This window comes from Rhamphochromis longiceps, linkage group LG8 (genome assembly GCF_057381845.1).
Source record: "Rhamphochromis longiceps isolate RC_006_pf linkage group LG8, R_longiceps_female_GT1.1, whole genome shotgun sequence".
In the NCBI taxonomy this organism is placed as follows: Eukaryota; Metazoa; Chordata; class Actinopteri; order Cichliformes; family Cichlidae; genus Rhamphochromis; species Rhamphochromis longiceps.
In genome coordinates, this window is record NC_140564.1 from 23,032,018 (window position 1) to 23,055,164 (window position 23,147).

General features: G+C 43.8%; 1 protein-coding gene across 13 annotated transcripts in view; it reads right to left on the reverse strand.

Moving 5' to 3' along the window:
* Positions 1-751: 751 nt before the first annotated feature.
* Positions 752-23,147, reverse strand: part of tcf7l2 (transcription factor 7 like 2) — an 86,834-nt gene continuing 64,438 nt past the window's right edge. For 2 of the 13 annotated variants that reach the window (XM_085416531.1, XM_085416539.1), the window contains 10 exons: positions 17,605-17,737; positions 15,055-15,157; positions 14,025-14,111; positions 9,762-9,902; positions 9,513-9,675; positions 9,185-9,293; positions 7,442-7,504; positions 6,626-6,676; positions 5,333-5,405; positions 752-2,319 (listed from right to left, as the gene is read on the reverse strand). In XM_085416531.1, the coding sequence (XP_085272657.1) occupies positions 1,860-2,319; positions 5,333-5,405; positions 6,626-6,676; positions 7,442-7,504; positions 9,185-9,293; positions 9,513-9,675; positions 9,762-9,902; positions 14,025-14,111; positions 15,055-15,157; positions 17,605-17,737 (1,383 nt within the window). In that variant the 3' untranslated portion in view covers positions 752-1,859. Of the gene's footprint in view, positions 2,320-4,142; positions 4,204-4,722; positions 4,796-5,332; positions 5,406-6,625; positions 6,677-7,441; positions 7,505-9,184; positions 9,294-9,512; positions 9,676-9,761; positions 9,903-14,024; positions 14,112-15,054; positions 15,158-17,604; positions 17,738-23,147 lie in introns of all 13 variants that reach the window. The other 11 variants (XM_085416533.1, XM_085416541.1, XM_085416536.1 and 8 more) reach the window with 8 other exon arrangements.

Sequence of the window (23,147 nt, forward strand, 5' to 3'; positions counted from 1 at the left end):
ATAAAAGCGAAACACAGATGCGCACATACTAAGTTGCTTTTATTAATACAGAACTGCATGCTACAGAGACTGTACAGCATAAACATTTATTCATTACAAAAAACATGGTTTTAGAACCATTTAAAATAACAGGAAAAAACAAACAAAAAAATATAAGAGCATAAAATAGAACAGGAACATCACAGCCGTTAAGGAAACATTCAAACTATTTATCATTAGCATCTTAATAAACCAGAGAAGAAATCGACAGATTACAGTCGCGTCATGTCAACTACAATGGCACCGAGTGGATGATTCTCTTGTAGCTTTTTTTACAGCCTCTTGCAACATCAACATGCCTATTTTTTCTATCTACCTATATGTAGTAGTGTACTTAAAAGTGGCAGTTTGTGTATTTTTTTGTATTTAATAGTTTTTTTATGAACTTCCTAATATACATAATTTGGCCCTGGTGGGTTTATACAGTATGATGTCCGTCTTTTTATTAAGTTTAAATTTTAATATTTGACAATTTGCTACCAAACACATTTGTTATAGCAACATTTATACTACATACATAGCAATCTATGTAACGTCACAGCAAAAAAATGGTATCGAAATTAAAAAAACAAAACAAACAAACAACAACAAAACAAAACAAAACAAAAAGAGATCCCTACAGCATGGTTGGGGTGGGGGCAGAGGAAAAATTATCACAAAATTTTGGCACGGAAAATCTGTACACGAATCTACAGTCCGAGAGATGTGACTGTGCAATAAAAAAGAAGGGCATCTGACACTTTTCCAACTACTGAACACGCGGTACCCACTGTCTCGTGTTTCAAGTTTTCTTTTCTTCTTTTTTTTTTCCTGTAAAATGGCTTATAGACGCATTTCTTGAAATGAAGTTGTGCATACATCTGTTCATGAGATCTACACAGTACACTGAGCGGAATCCAGGTTTTTCGGAGAGGAAAGATAACAAAAAGATTTGCCTTTTTAAAACCTCCTTGTAAAAATGGATCGTTCGTATAGTTGCTTACCTTAAGAAAAAATATTTGTACAATGTATTCAGAAAGAAAAAAAAGAGACACATACAAGATACAACAAGCAATCTCTAAAGCAATAAATACTACTGGTCCTAGCGTTGTGACATTTTGAATTTAATAACCCACAACCCTCCCACCCGACCTCCCCTCAAGCCCACCCAAACTTGCCTGACTCCACCCCAAAGGTAAACAACAAAGAAAAAAAAGACAACGCAGTGGAAGAATGCATATTTAACACAGTAATCCCCTCCCGCCCCGTTATTCTGTACATTTAAACAAGAACAAGTAACATCACAATTAAAGTTGTTCCTCAGAGAGGTGTCACCGCTAGCCTCATGCCCTCCAAGAGTTTTGAACAGATGTCGAATGATTGGTTCGCAAGCTCGTATTTAATACAAATAAAGAAGGAGAACCAACTCTTTCAAGAAAAGGGCTCGTTGAATAATCTAGCCTACCTTTTTTATATCCGTCTTTTTAAACATTTGGATGCTGAACTAGATAATTTCTGTTTTGCGCTGTTTTAAAACTACAAAAAAGACAAAAACAAAATTCATAAAAATTTTGGCAGATTCACAAAGCTATACTACAGCTCATTGTATCATTTCTTTATAATAATTAGATTTGTCTGATAATGACGGGTCAAATATTGACCAATGAACTTTAATAAAAACATAACCTAAAATTCCAAAGCCTTATGGCACAGAAACAGAAAGAGAAAAGAACCGAGGGCGAGTGAAACGGAGCAGAGAGAGGGCCTAGAAAGATGTTTGTGTGAGTGTGTGTGTGTGTGCAGAGCTAAAAAAAACAAACGGAGGAGGAGAATAGGATAGACTATTCTATAGACTTGGTCACTAGCGACAGAGGCTGTGGGGCTGTGGAGGGGAGGAGCGAGTGGGAATGACACAGCGATGCCGAGGGCCGGGCCATCGAGGACGCCACAGAGGAGCCCGGCTGCCGCGAGGACGAGACGTCACGGTGCTCCAGAGCTCCGTTGTGGGAGGAGGCGGCGGGCGTTTTGCTAGCTGCTGCGGCAGAGTTTTCCAGCTGAACCAAAGATGGCGGTGGAGGCCCAGCCAGGAGGTGCGGGTGGTGGAGTGGCTGGTGGGCCGGTTTCATAGTCAGTGAGAGAGGTTGCATTTGTTCAGTCTGAGATTTGGACTCTTTTGAGGAGGGGGAAGGAACCACTGAGGAGGGGGAGGATGGGGGGGAGTCTAGTAAGCTTCCGTCCGTAGAGGGAGGACTGGCACAGCTGCCTTCACCTTGGATGTAGCGAATGCACTTTTTTTTTCTCCTAAAGGACAAGGTGAGAGAAAGAGAGCGTCTCTCAGTGTCACAGCTTCACACTGAATATCATCTTAGCACTGTTGCTGACTTAAATGCACCTTTCCCTTCAGAAATTTGTGGGGAGAGGGTTTATTAAAAAGAAACAATACTCGATGGATAACGTTTGGAGGTGCATTTAAGCAACTTTGTAAAGGAGGAAGGTGGTAGAAATGATAGTCAGTTTCTAAGTCATTAGGCAGGACAGACACTGAAGAAAGATCGCCTGGACAGGAAGCAGAAAGGGAATGAGAAGCACGCACACAGAGATGAGGACGATGAAGAATGAAAGAGATGAGCTGTGGTCGCGTTTGCTCTCCTAACGCTCTGCTGTTCTTACAGGAAGAACTGCAGCCTGTTGTCTCTAACACAACTGTTACTGGACCCAGCTCACTGCTCTACTTCTATCAGACTCTACTCTCTCTCTCTTCTCCTGAGGGAACAGAGTTTGGATATGAGGCGAAAAAGTCAACAGGATCCAAACTGCCCTGCATCTGCCCCACAGACACAAGTGTGTGTGTGTGTGTGTGTGTGTGTGTGTGTGTGTGTGTGCATGAGGGGGGTCAAAGCACCATGTTTGCATTCCTGCCTGGGGTTGGGACCCTCCCCCTGCCTGCCGCGTCCCGAGGCCAGGCCCGTTGCGCTCGCAGAACCCGGTGAACGAAACACAGAAGGGAGGGGGGGTGATCAGGAGAGCAGGGGATTGTTGCATTTTTCTGTGGTGACTCTGCTCTGAAGGCTGTGCTTCAGATTTGGTTAAGGGGGAATCTCTGCCCACCTCATCTTTACCCTGACCCTGACAGTGACCCCTCTCTCTCTCAGCTCTCTATTTTATCACAAGAATGCCCGAAGGCCGCGGAGTACCAGTATTTAAGACTTGCAGGGATGTCGAGTAAGAAAAAATAAATAAAAATAGACCAAAAACTGAGCCTTTTGGAACATGTAACGCTGACTTACTGTTTAATTAAACCTTTATTTCTGTTAACTCTGATCTACATAAACGCAAACGGAGAGCAGATCACTGAGGATGAAAAGAAGGAGGGACATCGACAGATTACATATAAAAGCCCACAATCGCATGCTGGGTGGGGGGGAAAAAAGGCATGCATTTCTGATGAAGTCAACACAGTGCAAGCACACAACACCAGGACAGCAGAAAAGAGTGAGGATGAGGCTGTTAAGTACATCCTGTGCCGATACTGTAGCTTTTTTGGACGGCGCGGCGCATCGATCGGGCGTAAAAAGGTATCGTTTTGCTACTACATGCGCGCCCCGCTCTCGATAACTGTCTGTCAAACTGCAACAAATGAGCTAATATCCATTTTTTAACAGGCATATTGATTTATGGTATGTGCCCGTGTATGATATTGATTTCTCTGTCTCGGGGGAAATTATAGCAGATGCATCTTTTAGGAAATGGAGCCCAGAGAGAACTTTTAACCTCTCTGCTCTTAAAATGAAGGCTGATTTACTGCACTTTTCAGTCTCCTGATCTCATGATGTGCTATTATTAGAAATAAAGCCATGTTTCTGATAATGTGTGTGTCAGCTGTAAAGGAAGGGGCCAGCTGGAAGCTAACGGTTACAGAAAAAACAGAAAAATGACCTTTTGGTGTTCATCTTGCTACAAAATTTTGGCTTTTTTTTTTAAGCTCATCTGTGTTTTAGAAACAGTGAAAATGAAACATTAAACAGACAATGTGCTGCGATGAAATGTGTAGAGAAAGAGTGGGGCAAGATGTGGTGCAAGCCAGACACAAAGAAGGGTATTACTTAGCAGAAACAAATACCTACCATGAAAATATTCCCAATTCAAAGACTGCTTGTGTCAGAACAGAAAGACAACAGGTAGGGACTAAGTAAGGGTTATCGAAGAGGAGTTTGGAGGAAGAAGAGGTGGAGAAGGAGGAGGAAGAGGGCACAGAAAAGAGTGTCACTGAGCAGGCCCTCAGAGAAAGCAGGGCTAAATTTGTAAGCATCACAGTGTTATTCAAAAAGAGTGCCAATTAGGACATACATGACATTTAGGATGGGAGGGAATTATCCACTGCCTGGAGAGAAAATGGATTTCAATTGTAGCAGCTTAGACGGTCAGAAATGTTCTGCTAAATCACATTAGGAGCCATGATCTTTCAACATGTGTTTGGATAAAATATTTGGAAGTCTTATTTAGAAATCCATTTTCTGACACTTGGCTTGAACTGACTTTAGAGGAGTAGGAAACTTCTCAGTTAGGAAAAGGGGAGCTGAGAAGTTTTCCATCTGTTACCACAGTGATGGAAACGTGTTTTTAGCAAGACATCTGAGCCAGTAATCAAGGAGAAGATGCTCATTGTGGATGTCTTTCCTCCCATTGCTACTACAGGAGTTATACCTGCATGGTTTGCACCATAAACTCAGCTGGTCAAGCCCGAACAAGGCACGACACTTCTTTGGGGTATTTGCATCTGTTAGCCAAAGAGGTAGACACAAACACACACACAGAGACAAAAAGGAAAAAAAAAGAAAGAAAAAAGAAAATGGACACGTCATTGCACAGACAAAAACATGTAGCCAGGGCTTAGATTTAGGCTGGCAACACTGGGATGTCCTCCATATTGACCAAGCCATCAGGCTCCAGAACCTCCAAGCCCCGACCTGCCAGTTTAGGACTTCTGATTAATCTCAGTAAGGCTCATTGTAACTGTGCATCCTGCAACTTTGCAACTTGAACACATACACACAGACACCACTCATACAAGCACTCGTACGCAAAACCTTTTTCCCCAAACAGGAGGTAAAAAATCAAATAGGGTGAACCCAGAGATAGACCGGCAGGGTGTGGCTGGAGGAAGCTGAGAGGTCATAATAGCCTGGCGGGACAGACGGGGGAGGGAAGCGAAGAGAAAGGAAAAGCAGCAGCATAAAAGAGAGGAGGAAGTCCCAGCGTAGAGTGACCCAGCCTTCACCTGGCCCTGGCCAGTGCAAGCACACACCATACACACCTGCACGGGCCACACCAGTTATTCTGTTGGTCGAGCCCAAAGCGCGCTCGACACTTCTTAGGAGCGCTCAGGTCTGATGCCGCAACAAGGAAGGGAAGCCAGCAGAGAGGAGCAATAGAACCAAAACCAATAAAAAAAAAAAAAAGGAACAGAAATTAAAAAGAGGAGAGAAATAAGGAGAAAAAACAGTGAATCTATGAAGCTTGGCAGTGGCTCATTTTGCAAGAAATCAAAACCCCGCACCCAAAAGAAAAAGAAAAAATAATTCCCCTTAAAGCCATTATCAAGTGTGCCTTTAAAGATAGGGCTGAACTCGATTAGTAAGTTTCAAACACAAGTAAAAATCAAAATGCATGCAAATTATCCAATCGGGATGTTAACAGTGGAAACCTTTCAGTAGCATAATCTAAATTCTGGCTGGAGTTAAAGCTGAAGATAAAGACCGATTTGGCTGAGAGGGGTATAAATGGAGCAAATGCAGGTTGGATTAATTTACGGTTAGATGCTATCAGCGCACTACGGTTTCAAAGAGACGAGGTCAAGGTGGCAGAACTAGGAAGAAGTAGCAGATTGCTGGAGCAGCACAGTCGTGAGTTAGCCCTAGCCAGGGGAAGGATTAAAAAGGCTGGAATCTGGAGAGGGAATCTACTCTTTAGACCTGGCATCAAACAGTTGATTATTTTCCATCAGCATTGGCGGTCTGTTGCGGAACAGCTGCCAGTCACTTGCTAGCTCTACCCAGTAATCAAGTCATTATCAGAAATAGAGCTGAGTGACAGCAAAACGCTGTGGTGGAAGCGTTTGAGTCCAGGCTTTGTCTGAGCAGAGACTTATTCGACAGAGGCTGGGCCAAACTCATGCTGGCCTATAGGAAAGGCAAAAGTGCAGCTACTGAAGCATATAGATTAAGGAGGTTTACCCTGACATTACAGCCTTCAGGTCATACTTCATAATGATAATCTAGCTTTATATATAAATATATATATATATATATATCACCAGGTCCTCAAGCATACTGCATAGTAATTTGAGCTAAATAGCAACAGTAAATGAGTGTAAAATGAATTAAATATAAGCTACCCTGAAGTCAAATAAACAATGGCAACATTTTTGAAGAAAAGAAAGCAGCAAACAAAGCAAAAAGAGCATATTTCAAAATATAGGATTTAAGCTTAAACCTGCCTCACTGCACATTTATGAATGGATAGATATAGATATATAAATGTATACATAATTTTAAAAGGAAGGAAAATAAAACAGTTAGTGATTTAATACTCAAAATGACATTAGCACCTGTAATCGGAGGGAGTGAAAGGCAAGGGTTTGGAAAATATTCTCTGCGTTCTGGAAAAAAAAAAGAACAGATAGAGAGGCCTTCAAGAAGAAATCCGTCACCAAAACGAGCGCAAAATACATAAGAACAAGTCGTCATTGCTCCTTACATCATCAGAATTAAAACGCATAATGAATGAATGAATGAAAATCACAGGTTTAGCAAACCTCCTTAATTTTTAAGATATAGGTGATTTATTTTGTTTTTTCCTCAAGTTGGTATAAAAGCATGCAAGGAAGCAGGCGATGGGAAGGGGAGGTAGGCCCAACAAGCACACGCATGCACAGTCACGCAAACACGCACGCGGTACAGTCGTGCAGTCCGTCTGCAGGGCACAGGCAAGTAAATATAAAACACGCACACAACACTGTCAAAGTTAATGGCTCTCACGATGCTTAAACCTCACATTCTCGTAACATATCACAATACCAGAAGGCTAAGGGCCAGGGGAGGGGAGGGGGGGTGAGAAGGACTGTGGGGGGTCATGCATATTCAGTCGCTATTAGCTAGGGAGAGCAAGGGAAACTGGAAAAAGGAGGGAGGGGTGGGGTTTACAAGCAATTCTACTATTTAAATATTGCATTGGGTAGCAACTATACCAAAAAAATAAAGAGAGAAAAAGCCAGGCAATATAACTCACATACACACACAATAAAAAAAATTTAAAAAAAACATAACACAAAAAAACCAGCTACACTTTTATCTTGCAAGATGTCACATCTGCCTGACACATGATGGGGCTCTTCTAATATGAGAGATAATTGCAGCTCACTTACCATTGCTCTCTGCTTGCTGCTTTTCCCTTTTTCTCTTCTTCCTTTTCCCCTGTTGGTTAGCCGCCAAAAAATAGAAAGAAAAAAATAGACACAGACAGGAACCTTAGTTATTATATTGCAGAATGCCCAAAACATGAAACAGAGAATAGCACTCATCTTCGTGTTTACTTATTTATTCATTCATTCTTTCTCTGCCTTTTTTCTGTCTTTGCCCTCCGGTTTGCAGCAGCCACTGCAGGCCAAGACCAGAATTCTCCCTCCTCTCTCTCCCTATTTTTTGGCTCTTTTCTTCTTGTTCTCTAATCTTTTGTTTCATTTTCCTCTGTTTTGTGAATGCCTAGGCATCTCGACGCACTTCTTATTTGGAAGACGGATTTCTCAAGGCTGCTGTTGGGCGACTGCAGTGGTCAGACTGATCCCAAGATGAGAATCAGGTATGCGTGGGTCAGAGCGAACTATCCAGGCTACAAAACATTTCACACTTTAAAATCTCAGCTTTAATTTGAGTAGTTTTACAATGACATAGCAAGAGCTATGTGGGATATACTGCACTTCTTGGGCAGCTATGTGTTGCTCACGTGGCTCAAAGCTCACTGAGCATTACCGAGCATTGTAGTTCAAGGTGGTTTGAGGTATCCATGTAAAGTGGCATTTAAGGTACTTGTCTTTCCAAAATCACATGTGTATATTTTGAAAACCCATGTGCACAGAGGTAAAACTCGCCAACAACCAACTACGACTCTTTCAGATTGGAGGACTAATTTATAGCCCCTATTAGACAAGCAGGTGTGAATGAGCACCCTGGTCACGTTTTTATGAGGTAAGATTTACTTGCTCACGAACTTTAAATGTCAGCAAGTAATGTTTGAATGCCGAGGATGCTTTCCAGGATGTACCCGCCAGCAATCATGATGTTGAACCCCTCGGTAATCCACAAAAACACATGCAAAACGAAACAGGTTGAGTTGTGCAACCAAGTTCTGTGGAATAATGACAAAATATCAACCTGGCCAGTGGCATTTACTGATGATTTCACTGCAGATAGAAGCAACTCGAAGTATACAAAAGCATTTAGTGTGGTAGGATTCTCCGAAATGCCTCTAAACCCGTTCAGAATGGCAAACCTAAACATTTACCCAAAGCAACCCCAGAGCAATTCAGGGGGAAGAAGTTAAACACCCTGGAACGGCCAGGTCAGTAATCTGATCTTAATCACATTGGGCTTAATTCCACTTTCTGAAGACTGGAAAGGCAAAGAGGCATGGCAGCAGTCATGAGGTGAAGGCTGCAGCAGTAAAGGGCAGGGAGAGCACCACCGGGGAAGCTACAAAGCATCTGCTGATGACTATGGACCAGGGACCTCGGGCATTTACAGACTGCACAATATTTTAAATATAATGTAGTTTGACTTCACATATGTCTGTAAATGACCTTTGTTCCCTGGGGGGGGGGGGGGGGGGGGCTGTGTTCTAAATGCTTTCTATACTGATAAACCCACTCAAATTAATACTAAGACTTGGTACTTTGCATCCTTTATTTATTCCTTACTGGACTGTCATTATCTGTAGCATGATAAGGTGGATTTAAGACCAGAGCATTTTTGTCCTAGATCTACATGAACAGATTTTGATCTGTGGGGCAAAGAAAGGAAAAAAAAAAGCAAAAATAAATGGCCTTGAATATGTGACCTAGCGAAAGGGGGGGAAAGAAGAGGCTAATACGACTTGTAAACTTAAAAACTTACATAGTTGTCTCGTGCTGACCAGCCTGGGTACAGCTGCATGTGGAGCTGTCGTTCTTTCCTGGCCAGCTCGTAGTACTTGGCCTGCTCCTCCCGCGATAGGGCGTGCCACTGCAAAATGAGAAACCAGGCACAGAAAGAAGAGATTTTCACCCAGAACAGAGATAAAAATAGAAGAATGTGTGCATGTTGTGTACTTTCTGTAAATCCCAAAGTATGTCATCATTAACTACGACTCTTTTCTTCCATCCCATTAGGCCCTTTACAGCCATGTTGTGATTGAAATCAGCATGGCTGAATGTCTTGTGCGAATAAGCTGGTAGGACTTACCCTTCGCCCCAGGATCTGGTTGATGGCAGCACTTTCCTTGAGTGTGCACTCAGCCACCACTTTGGCCCGCATCTCCTTCATATAGAGCATGAAGGCATTCAAAGGTTTCTTTATGTGGACCTCTTTCTTTTTCTCTTCTACCTTTTTACCGTCTGTCTGTTTCCTGTGATGGGGCAGAGAGCAGTGAGATGAGCAGAGTCTATCTCCAAGTGGTCACCAAAAGTCAGTAATAGGAGAAAGTTTACTCACGAGCTGTCGAGAGAGCTGATGTCACTGTGCGAGGATTCCTGCTTGACGTTGGGTGTTACGATGGCTGGGTGAGGGATGCCCGTGGTGTGCAAACTGTGGTGAGGGGGCACCATGTGTGGGGGGAACCTAGAGGACAGAAGACTGTGTAAATCGTCAGAATGAACACAGGTGAAATGAGAAGATGGAGCACATGTACACACAAGACTACACGTCAAAGCACATCATGTATTTTCAGTTTCTTTCACAGAAATGGAATTGACCCTTAGCCACACTAAATACAAACATTCACATGAAAATTTCCTAAGTATTAATAAACATTTATAGACTTATCTACTCAAAATGACAGTTTACTCAGTCACTAAAGCTTAAAAAATAGTAAAAAGGTCATTTTCTGTTGCTTAATTACTACAAATCCACACTACACCCAGTCCATTTTTTTGATGGGATACTGGATCCTTTATATGGTAGCTTTATCATGCGTCTCTAACTACTGGGACAAACATGAAAAAAAATAAACATCGTGCTGAATTCAGTAAGACATAAAACCAGTAACTGATGTTTTACTGAGGCCACAGCTCAATGTGAGACAATCAAAAAAAATTGTAACGCCTCCTGCTGGTCAACAGAAAGAACACAGGTTTAGAGGAAAGGCTTAGCTAATTTAGCTTAGCTAACAGCTTAGCTTGCTGTTAGCTAACATTTTATATGTTAGCTAACATTTTATATGTTAGCTAAAAATGATCTTTGTTTATTAATACTGTTAACTAGTGTTGTGCAATTAATTTTCCCAATGGCTCCCTAAGAAACTGGGACTGTTGTTGAGGGCCATGTCATTCTTAACACATTTTATCTCCTAAAAGCTTATTAGCCGCAGCTTTAGCTAGTCTTGTCCATTTGTTTTCTTAATTTCCGATGGTATGTTAAGCTACCAATTTAATTTGTTCGTCTAGGACTTGAGGGCTCCTTGAACTCCTGTTTTCATAGTTTAATGCCTTCGATAGCTGAGAACTTCTCAGCACGCACATGTCATTGCCATCTATAACAAATGACATATACAATAGGTGTGCACATGGTTTCCAAATACGATTCTACTGGCAATTACTATTTCCATCATTCAGCTGTAGATAACAAGGGGCGATCAAAGATTTCAGCTTATTGCATTTTGCCAGTTAAACGATATGAAAATGCCAGATTTGGGAGAGGTAAAGCTTGAAGTGTTATCTCTTATCAAGGAATTCTGCAAACTAGATGAAAATGTTCTATCATACACTCCGGTATTGGGTCTGTATTTATTTCCTCCCCATTCGTTTCTGCCTATTCAGCACTGTCAGCAGCACTGACATTTTTATCTTCATCCCTCTGCACTCCTATCATCATTTCATCATCTCCAACTGTGCCACATATCGAGGCCAAAAACTCTTATTTATAAAAATCACTCGCACCGGCTAGAACAGCCATAAGACTCTGCTGTTCTGTATGCGCCAGTGTATGTATGACAATAATTATTTGTGTGCGATTATTTGAACATGCACGTTCATGTGTATGTTTACAGCATGGTGCCTTAGTTCCACGTGACCACACACAAATTCAAGAGAAGAGAGGATGATGAAGGAGAAGAAAAAGGAGAAATAATTCTTTTTTTAAAGCAGCTCATTATCCAGCAGTGTCTGGCTGCATGGCTCCGAGCCAGAATATAATGATGAGGATAAACTCGCCAGGAACAACTAGTTTCTGTTGGAGGCCATCTCAGGGGAGTGCCAGTGCTCCCCCTCAAACTCTTTCCCTCTTTTTCTCCTTTCCCCTCTTCTCCCTTCATCACTGACACATTGGTGTTTGTGCCATGTCATCCGATGATGGGGAGCTCGGCAGCAGTGGCTGCATATCGCCCATCATTAAGGCTGCTGCATTTTCTTCACTCACCCCGTTTCCTCTCTCCCTGTTCACCCCTCCCTCCTTCTCTCTCTGTGCACTTGTTAAAATTTCCTCTGTTCCAAGATCTATTTTTCTCTACTCTCTTCTTCTTCTCTACTCCTCCCTGTCCCCTCACCACCTCCACGCTCCTTCGTTTCCTCTCTCCACCCCTCCTCCTGCTGCCACCGCACGGCCCAGGTTATGGTTTAAACATGACGGCCATCCCTTTGAAGCATGGGGGCATCATCATCACCATCATCAGGCTCATCAGCAGCAAGCAGCGCCTTGGACCAATTTAGCCAACACAGAGAGGGAGATGCATTGGAGACCCCACCCATCCACCCACCCCAACCCCGGGGCTCCTACGTCTCAATCTCAAAGGTAAGAATGGCTGGTGGGAAAGGGGGGGGGGGGGGGTCACCGGCGCAGCAAGCCCAGTGTCAGCCAGTGCCATTTAATTGCCAGTGTGAAGCGATAGCCCCCGTGCCTGTTTAATGTATAATGATCCGGCCGGTGCGCTTCTCCCGTTAACCAGGAAAAGAGAGGGAGTGGGATGACGGGGGAACATATCAAAGGGCAGGCTTAAGCACAAGGGGCAAGGGGGCCTCTACATCCACCCACCTGTCACACATACATTCACACGCACACAGACAATATGGGGGACCTGCACTGGCTCCAACCCTATTATCAAAATAATGTCTTTCATTTGCTCCGCTGACTGTCTCTACTCTCCTTGGCTCTTTTTCCTCCCTTCCTACAAGAATGTATTTTTTAACAGGACCTAGGTGTAAGGTGCTCATAGGTTGGGGGGGAGACTACGAGGTACCGGATTCATTCCTTGAATCCTAATTCAGTTCGGGCTAAGGCACCCGGGACTGATATGAAGCAGCGCTCTCCTGCAAAGACCTGTCAGCTAGTACATTTTTTTCACCTCATTTTGAGGGGGGTGATGTACTAAACCCTCCCATTCACCAGAGAACTCCCAGAGCCCTCCATCTATTCAGTTATACTAATTCAATTAGGGGCCTCATCACAGGGCATTAGCTCTTCCCCATGGCCAGTCCCCCCCCACACCCCAGCCAGTATATTCAATTAGCCGCACTGGAAATAAGATGATCACAATGTAGAGGCTGTCATTAAGGGACCAAATTAGCAGTCACTTAAAGCCCAAGTTGGCTGGGTACTGTTGCCAGATGCCAATGTCTGGATAGACCCACCATCTGACCCTTTGCACTTGAGACTTGCTGGGGATGGGCTGTGAGGGGCCCAATCTGACTCTAATGCAGACATCGTTCCAACGAGAAAGCAAAATTGGTGCAAGACAGAATTTTAAAAAACCAGATGCAAAAAAACTGAAGTAAACCGTCTAGGTTAGCCTATAAATGAAGCTACCCTTTATTCTCAGGGTTATGCTTCACAAAACATAATTCCCTCTTGAAACTGCTCCCTTCCTGCATCTACATGATCCATCAATGTCACAGAGGTCTAAACAAGCCGCCCTCAGGAGCTGCTTTTCCAATCAGGCTGTAATTAAACTAAAGCTTGGCTTCATCCCTAGACTCCAAACCAGCGCCGTCCAAAGTCCCCTGCTGCAGGGGCATGTAGAGGGAGGAGGGAGGAGCAGTGGGAGTGGAGAGAGTGGGAGGCTGTTTGTTTTTCTGTCTTGGTGCTTTTTTGACTCATCCAGACCCACAAATCATGGGGTTTTCAGGCATCCTAAATTAATTACGGTCACTTCCCACACAATAGAGAAGACGTGCGTTCCTCAGGGGAACAATAAGTAGCTAACTGCTGACTGACAAATAGATACACATGTATAAAAGATGGCAACGAGTACACACACACACAATGCCCTCCCATGGGTGCACTAATGTCCAGAGCAGCAGATGAACTGGACCAAAGCACTGGCCAAGTGTCAGACCCCAGCTTATATTACGTAGTCCTCTTCAAAGTGTTGCTGTTTGTTTATCTGTCTGCCTGCTTAAACTCACAGCAAGGACATGCCCCATCTCATTTCACATCAGCCTGACATGCAGCGGGGGTAAATGTTCTTCAGGGGCCTCATTAGAAAATGATAAATATAATTAATATTTGAGCATGCTAGCTGAAGCCCCACACTGGAGAATTGGCCTTTTGAACAGAGATGGGGGAGTGGGAGCGCTCCTTAAGGGAGAAGTTTCTGCTCACTGTTTGTGCACATGAGCGTGTGTGTGTGTGTGTGTGTGTGTGTGTGTGTGTGTGTGTGTGTGCTGCTTGCGCATTGCCCTCACAGCCAACACAAACACACACCAGTGAAGGTACAAGCAAATGAGAACAAGCATGCGTGTGTTTAGCTCTTAGGGCTTAACTCACCTTGACATGGATGCATTGACAGTGAGCGCAGTTGGGTAGGGGTGTCTAAAACCCCCTGTTGTGATTGGATAAACAGGTTGACCTTGCCTAAGAAGAGGGAAGAAAAGAAGAAAGACAGAAAGGTAAAGGAACAGAGTTGATGGAAGAGGAGACGCTAAAGCCCTCTGTCTCTCACTTCTCCCCACCGTGGGCCTCTTTATTCTCATTTGATCAGGACAAAAATCTAGGGGATTGCAGAGCGCAGATCAAAGGGAGGAAAACTCTGAACAATTTGAATGCCACAAATCTTGATAGCAATGGCTAATTAAATTTCATAACCCTTCGCTCTGTGTCGACAGAGTGGGGCCCCGTTCCTCCCCAAGCTGGAACTAGGTGTTTTGTTGTGATAATTAAAGACGAAGCGCGGGTCTCTTTAATGGAGCCATCACACTAATTGAGGTCTACACATCCAAAGACAAACAATAATGAATGTAAATTTATACCAAAATAAAGTGCAGCAAATCAAAGGGCGCCATGGCTGCGCTCAAGGCCTCTCTCGGTATTTAGATCGCGGTGAGAAAACATTAAATTAACAGAGCTTAATTTGTAGCCTTTTGTCATATTAACAAGTGTTGACAAGAGTTACCAGGGGAGAGCCCCTATGTGGAATTGTGGGTAAAATACGGGCAATCACAGTTCATTAATCTAATTGAACCATACACAGACATGCAAAATAGTATTTGACACAAAATAGCAAGTTGAGGTTGGTGAGGGCTTAAAGGAGCTGCTGCTATGGTTAAGCAGCGAGTGTGGAAGTTGGTGGGCCAGTGAGAGACAGAGAAAGCTTTTAAAACTGTGTCCATAAATCCATAAATGAAATGTATGAAAGGTAATATCCACTTTTCTTGTTTACAGTGCCACTCTTTAATGGTTTAGCTTGATGCGCACCTTTATGCTTAGCAATCATCACAGCATGAAGATGTTTCTAGCCTTTCCGCACAACTCACAGGAGAATAAAGATGAAAGAGAAGTAAAAAAAGGATTTGCTTACTGTGGTACTAACCATCCCAGCGGATGGGGGATCTGGCCGACAGTGCCAGGTGACAGTGGGTAATAAGGAGATATATCTGGAGGATGTGGAGGCCTTGGAATTCCTGTGGAAGAAGAAAAAGTAGAAAAAGAAGATGACAGGAGGAGAGAGGAGGTGGACAGGATGAGACGATGACAGAGAGAGGAGAACCAAAATCTTTGTCAGTGCTGGGATCTTTTCTTTGTTCAGTTTCACATATGAACGGGGCAGACATCACAGGAGTGCAGATGGGAGGAAGAGGAGGAGGAAGAGGGCTTGTTGCATCGAATGTACACAGTGCTAAATCACACTTCCTGATCAAAGGCCTTTGAGGCGGCACAGCGGCACAGTGTGTTGGAAGAGGCAGAGGGGAAGAGAGGTGAGGAAAAAACACCAACACGATTCTTGTCACATTTGTCTGGTGACTCAGAAGATTAATGATATAAAATGACTGCGGTTTAGAAGTTAACAAAACATAGTATCATAATTAAAGCTTTCTATCTGATCAAAGAGCTGCCAATATGAGGCTAGCAGTTGAATCTGCCCGCTGATTTACACTGACAGTCCTCGCTGTATGGGCGTAGTTATTACATACGTGAATAAACAAAGCAGTTAAGAGCTTCCTTTTTTCCAAATTCACCTCAATATTTCTGGATTTAAATCAGATTAATAGTCAATTAGCTTTACATTCGATGCTACCAGAAGTACAATGCAGTGACGATCAAACCCCAATATCCGATCATCAGTCTCCATTCGTTGAAGTGATCCTCAGATTTAGCATAAAACAAGCAGCAAATTTTGTTTTTCACCCACCGACGGTGACAAAGATATCCAATTTAAGGACAGCTCTTTTTGAGGGCATCGCCGAGCAATCACAGCATCCACGGTGTTGCCTTTACTCTCTGTGGCAGCTGACAGGCGAAGGAGCTGCATCGACAAGCTGCCCCGAACGAATGCCTTGAAAAGGTCTCGTACACAGCCAGCAGTAAAAATAACTTTCTCTCTCATGACAAACTTCAAACAGGGAACACTAGACAAGTGTAAAAGTGTGGCAGGGAGGGGTTTATGTGCAGCAGACCAGGAACTGGGGGACATTTTTTATTTCTTTCTTTTTTTGGCTGGCTGATGTGCGTTTCTTCCACACAGCTTGCTTTTTGCCCATCCAGCTGATGCTTCAGGTATTTTGGCCTGTGGTAACAAAGCCAACGTAAACCCAGATGAATCTTCATAGATTAAAGACGTTGGCTTCTGCTGGTGTTTGTTCCCAGCTGATTTAGCTCATCCAGGATCTGACTCTTGAGGAATTATGGTACGTATGGACTCTTTTTTCCAAAGCAGAAAACTTTTCTTGGGAGTACAGTTATACCAAAAGTGAGTTCTATTAAAAAAAAAAGAAAAAAGAAAGCCTGTGGAAAATTATCCCATCGCCACCCAACGCTCAAGACCTAATATAGCTCATTAATTAATTAAACACTGTGCCCAATTAAGCAGCCCCATTAAGCACTACATTAAACAGCAGCTGGCACATTATTTCCCCTTTGTAAGGGCCATCATAATAAGGGAACATTATTACCTAAAACACTAAGTGAATCCACCAGAGACCTCTGAAAAGCATGAAATTATTCAGCACACTGAAAATGCATTAACCTGAAAGGACGGGCTGAATGACAGTTAGCAAAATTAAGTGCTGGGTCAAGATGCTCGTGGAAATGAATGAAATTGCCTTAAAAAAAGTGCGCTGAATGAATGTAGGAGACTGAATTGTGAGTATAAACATGGACACTGACTGCAGGATCAACAGGCTATAAAGCAGGCGTGGAGAAAACCTGTAAAAGTCTGTGTAAATCTTTCATACCGAGGGGTTTTGTGCACTTAGTTGAAAACTGTGTGCTTGCTGGTCTTTAAAAGTAAAGAGCTCCCACTACAGTGGCAGTATTATTTTGAGCATTGGCAATTAGAGCGGTGGCTGTTTACTGAATTCCACGTTTAACGAGAAGTTTACGAGGCACTCTGCAAGGTTGTTGTTCTGAAATGTAAGGCCCTTTTTTTTTTACCCCCCTCAATCAAAACCAAACAATTTTAGTGAGCATGATAGCTGAATCAATCAGAAACAAATTAGAGCAGCAGTTTTCAATAAGAAGCACTTGAGCTGACCTTGTCCTACATTAAGTATCTTGTAAACAGTGCTAGTCATGTTTATGAAGTCATCAAATGAGCAATTAATGGATAAAATAAGCTTTTTTTTTTTGTTTCATTCCTTTTCACGTTACCTGCATTGAAAGTGTGACATGAACACGACTACATACTGTTCAAAGAGCTGTGGTTCCTTATCAAAGAAGAGAAGCTTATGTGTTTTTTCACCCCTTGAGACTTATTGTTAATTTGTTCGGAACATAATTGGGTTTTCGGGAGGTTCATCCTGTCGCTTTTGGAAAACAAGTGCACTTAATTCTGAAGGTGTTTCGAGCAGAAATCAAGCACGCCCGTCTCCGCACGCCAGTTAAACTTGTGTGAAAACACTCCGGACCGTACCTGTTTTGGGATCCACGTCTGTCTGTAGGTGAGGTGGGGGGTTCCCCGGTGTGAAGTGTTCATTGCTGTAGGTGATCAGAGGCGTGAGAGGGTGCACATGGTGGGGGTGCTGTACCACTGGAACCTTATTAGACTGAGAGACAAGAGAGAGGAGGAGGATACAGAGAAAGATAAGATGGACAGCGATAAAGAAAGAGGAAAGGAGGGGAGAGAGAGAGAGAGAAAAAAAGAGGCGAGGATGTTAATATTTGGGATGTGAGTTAAAGATTGCAGGCGCCTGCCATAGAGTTACAACTTGAAAGTTCTCCAAAGAAGAGCTATCAAATTCTGGGTATACTCAAGGCGCCAAACCACCAAACCACAGTGAAAATAGCATGGTTTGTAATTAAAAACACTTCTGTGGTGTCACTCTGGAATTCGGTAACACAATCTAAGAGGCTTGTGGGGTTGCCTGTTCACATTTGAGTTTGATGTGTGATGAGGCACTTTTAACCACGGTTGTAAGTGAAGTAATCGATCATCTGTAAACCACAAAAATCAAGGGAGCACGCGCGTATATCCACAGTCATTAGCAGCTCTCCGCTCAGCTCTCGAGCCTCCTTCTGCTATCCCCTTCCCTCTATCTATTCCCCCAGGGCCCCAGTTCGCGGAGGGTATGGGTGTATTGTAATAAAAGGGTTAGGAGAGAAGAGGTGGGGCCGTAAATCCATTTCTGCATTTTTGCCAAATTAGTTTTAGCTATGTAATCTTCTCTTTGTGCTTCTAAGTGGCGCAGGCCCCCCCTTTTTTTTTTTCAATTACCCAAAGATTACAGTTGAGCTTTAGGGGTGTGCTGCCGTGGGCCCCTGTGTTAACCGGAGCTCAGCCCCCCTCTCATCAGGCCAGGGCTGGGGACAGACTAATACACACAGTCCCCAACCACAAGATAACCAGATTAGAGCTCTGCTGTAGATTAGGCTGGTGGCAGAGGCTGCTCTCGCCTCTTTACCCACACATCCTTATCCTGCCCTCAGCAGTCAAAGAAGCAGCACTAATCAGGCTTATCATAACATGGATGATATGTTCAGGGGGAGAGGAGTGAGACACCAAGCTGCTTGCGTGCGTATGTGTGTGTTCAGTCTGCTCTCTCGTAGGCCACACACCCTCATTAGTGACTTTAACCCATGCAAGAAAGAAAGAAAGAGAAAAAAGCTCCACTGTGGCACATTTCCAAAAGACTTTGAAAAACATTAATGGGACTAGATGTTGGCAGGGGAGGAGGAGGAGTGTGTGTGGGGGGATACATGCATAAGATACACAGCTGCCCAGTGCTCATTGACAATACAAATGCAAAGCTACAGGCCCAGGGCAAGACAAATGTGAGCAGAGATTAATGCTGCAAACTAATCATCCGCCCAGTCTGTTTGAGGCTGAAGTTAATATCGTGTCTGTGTGAGAGCCCGATGCAGCAACAGCCCATTCAGAGTCCCGTGCTAAATTTTCACTGGGTAGTTAAAGCTGTCTATCTGCATGGTTGGTACAAGCATGGCCATCTAGACCTCTATTCTATAATGGCAATGCTGGGGGAGTGGGAAGAGTGTGTGTGGAAGAGGGGTGGGGGGCATTCCCTATTGCCGTGGTCCCAATGAAAGATTAATGAACCCCAGCAGAACTCCAGGGAGGCAGAGAGAGACTCCTGGGACTCATTCACAGCCCTGAGCTGAAAAGGCTAGGGATGGGAAAAGGGAGAGAGGGTTTGGGGCGGGTGTGTGTGTTTGTGTGTCAGGGTTGGAGGGGTGAATAGATGGAATGGGATTCGTTAAAAAGAAACACAAACGAAGGCACTCATTGTTGCTTAGGGAATCCTTATCTGATCTGCACACCCAGAATACAGGGATGAAAAAAAGGTGGAAAAAACAATCGTGATAGAGGTTACGGCAGCTGCTGAATGTGGTCGATGAGTCGGCAGCTGAATGCTAGAAGACGGCCTCGGTCTCTCCCTCTCTCCCTCTTTTTGTCCCCCCATCCCCACCACCTCATCGCTCACCTCCTAACCTCCTCCTTCACGTCTCTCCGCTCCTCCCTCGGGTAATGATGTGAAAGAATGTTGTCAATTCTTCAACTCTCTGCGCTGAAAAAGCTTTAGTGGACTTTTAAATGAGTTCTTTTGTCCAGGGACCCCGGCCATTGAGAAGACAGTTCAAAATGCCCATCCACTGAGTCCACATTTAGACAGAGGGTGTTAGAGAGGGTGTGTATGGGACTAAGAGGGAGGGAGAGAAGTAGAGGGCAGACGATTTACATCACAGTCACTTGTGGTATAAGAGTGTCCTCTTTTTTTTTTTCCTGAAAAGCTCAGAGTGATGCAAATAGCAGTAGGCTGAACTGCCTGCTGGAGGTGGAAAAACGTGAAGCCAGAAAAAGGACACTGTAACATAAACTCAAGTTTTGGTGTTTGTTGCAAGACTTTAAAGGTAGGTCCTTTAAAAGAAGCCTTTATAGTTTGAGGACTCAAGAATTGGTCAAACTAGCCCCCACTGTGTTATCTACATCCTGCTTACATCAATCAGTCAGCTGATATCGACCTTCTTCCATCAGCTAATACGCACACTCTGCATTTTTTGCAATCATCATAACTTCCTGCTGACGTCAAGACAGTACCCGGTGGTCCCTTGCGGAAAAGAGGCCCAGCACCTGCCCTGTGGCCCACTGTGGGACAATGCAAGGCCCAGGACTCGTCTAGCAGGCTGCTGGGTGCTTGAGCCGCACAGGGCCCACACAGGGAAACAAAAAGCAGGCGACGTGGGAGGCTTTACTCTCCCTGCTCCACAAAAGCCAGGGGTAAAAAGAAAAGAACATTTCCTGCCCCTACACCCCCGCTGACTCGCATCCTTCCCACCACCTATGTCGTGAAAATAAACAAATATAGCAGGAGACGGACGCGCCGCTCTGCAGATGTGACGAGCTGATTCGCAAGCTCGAGAAAGAGATTTCGCATTCAAAACAGCCTGAAGTAAAATTTAAGGGCACCCTCTTGTGCGAACATCAGTGAGCACGTTTACTCTTTCCACATCCAGGACACAGATATGGCACCTGCTGCTGAAATCCACCCAGCAGACACAAACAGAAGCAGCAGTTGTTGGCGTTTGATTGTGTTATTAATATCGCCTTGGCTCTTTTTTTTATTCTGATCCGCTCCTCTTTCTTCCAGATGTGAGGTTAAAATGCTCACAGGAAGCCTGCATGTTTTAATAGGGTCATAATCAGCCTCTTCCTGCAAATTCAATCCATTTCAGCAAGTGCATAAATAAAAACTATATATAATATATATAGTAGCTGGTAACTTCCATCAGTGAAAAGCCTTTCAGATGTCAGACCTTTTGGAAGGGAGATGGGGTACAGGAGAAGTCAGGGGGGGAATAAAGTGACAGCAGGACAGAGTAAGACAAAGGGAGGGGGACAGAGAGGTGGAGGCCAGACAGGAAAAAGCTGTTGGCCTTGCATTTCCGCCTGGTGGAACCTTGCAGGGCCAATTTGAGCCCTAAATGTGAAGGTGGCGACCTTGTGGGCCCAGTGGGTGGCTGGGCAGGGGGCTAGAGCCTCTGTCTCCCTGCTTCATGTCATGATATGATGAGTTGTCACAACAGCTTGCAGGGCGCTAATGAGCTGTAGTGAGGCCGGGGCAGGGAAGGGAGACCGGGAAGAGAGGGGTGAGGGACGTGGGGATGACAGTGGCGTGATGGATTGGGGTCCTCCAAATTCCAAAGCAAGCAGAAAAAGCTGCCAGAGCACACTGCCTCTCCCAGAACACGCAAGTGGCCGGAATCCAAATCACATGGAGTGACACCATACAGAAAACAACACAACAGCAATAGTGGGAAGGGGGGAGATGTGTGTGCGCATGATTTGATATAAAGCAAAACAAAACAAAAAAAAAAAGAAACAAAGTACAAACGGTGCTGCCACTAATCTAATCATCTGGTATCAATCGATGCTGTCCTGCTGAAATCTGTTTACACAGAATTAGTTTTCCTTTGGGAGGCATAGAGTGCCCCCTCCAGGCTACAGATATTAATCTCTAAGCAAACGCCATATCATACCAATGAATGTTCAAACACACACACACACACACACACACGCTAGTCCTCGTAGCACTCAGCCAAATCAATCCTCAGATTCAAGCAGACAATCTAAAGGAATACTTAGAGATTAGCAGCGATGGAATATGAAATGCTCTGACAAATTACAGGCTTATCAAAGCCATGACCTTCCAGGATAACATGCTGATTAAAACTCTGCTACATTTCAAAAATAATAATTTTTTGGTTAATCAGAAGAAGAAGCAGGAGAAGAAGAAGAAAACTCCTCAAAATATTAAGAACCTGGGGATTGTAAGGGGGAGGGGGGGTGATTTAAAAAGCAGATATGGCGGTGTTGATCAGTTTTCTCTTGCAGAGAAGATGCATCTCCGAGGGCAAGAGGCTCCCGAGACCACAGTATATTTAAAAGTTAATCTATTCACTTTGCTGCAGTGACATGCTGACTGCTTGATCAGAGCGCTGAACAAAAATATTATGTGGGCCAGAGCCTTTGCTCCCCTTCCTCCTGCTCTCTTCACTAACACTCAAGTCATTCGTCATCATTTATTTTTTTCCTTCTGCTTCCCATCTTTGATAGTCGGCACATCAAATAGAATTGCAGAAAGGACATGTTCTGATATGTCACAGATAAATAAAACTGCGCACAAATAGCTTAAATATGAAGTGGTATTTTGGTAGAGCTGTTGTATTCTGTGAAGACAAATCATCCTCTTAGACACACGTGTGTTCAAGCTTTTTTCCCCCTCTTCCTTTTCAGTGTAAACAGCCTCTTGAACTCACATACCTGAGTTAGAGGAGGCTTCTCTGAGAGGTGATATTGTATGACGGCGTTAAGAGCCAGACTGAACTGTGCCTTTTGAAATGCAATCAGTCCCTAAGAATTTCATCAGAAAGCCGAGCAATTAGAATCTGAATTGAATGGCAACATTAACAAAAGAATATGTTAATCTGTGAGGTTGCCCCAAATCTTATTTTACATTTCACAGCTAAGACATGAGTTTGATCAAATATTATCAAGTAAATAATTCTCCTCTTGAGAGAATCACGTCTATTGCCTTTTTAATTAATTTAAGCACATTGTTTATAACGTTTATTATGTGGGCTTTAAAGTTATGCTCACAAGTGTGTGGCAAAAAACAAATAAATAAATAAAAATATTTGGGATACTGGTCTTGGATCAAGGTCAGGCATGCACATACACAAGCACACGAACATGCACGAGTTTTTAACGTCAAAGTATTTCTAACAGGCTTTTTTTTAAAAAATCAAGTGACCACCACTCTCTCAGCCACCCCCCCCCCCACCCCACCCCCCCAAAAAACCACTCCCCTCCTCCCTTTCCCCTCACCTATCTACAACTGGCCTGCACCACAACAGCTACCTGTCAAAACAATGTTAAAACCCTTCAGTGGTAAGAAAAAGCAGAGACAGTGAAGAAGCAGGGGAGCAGCGTTACTCACCCAG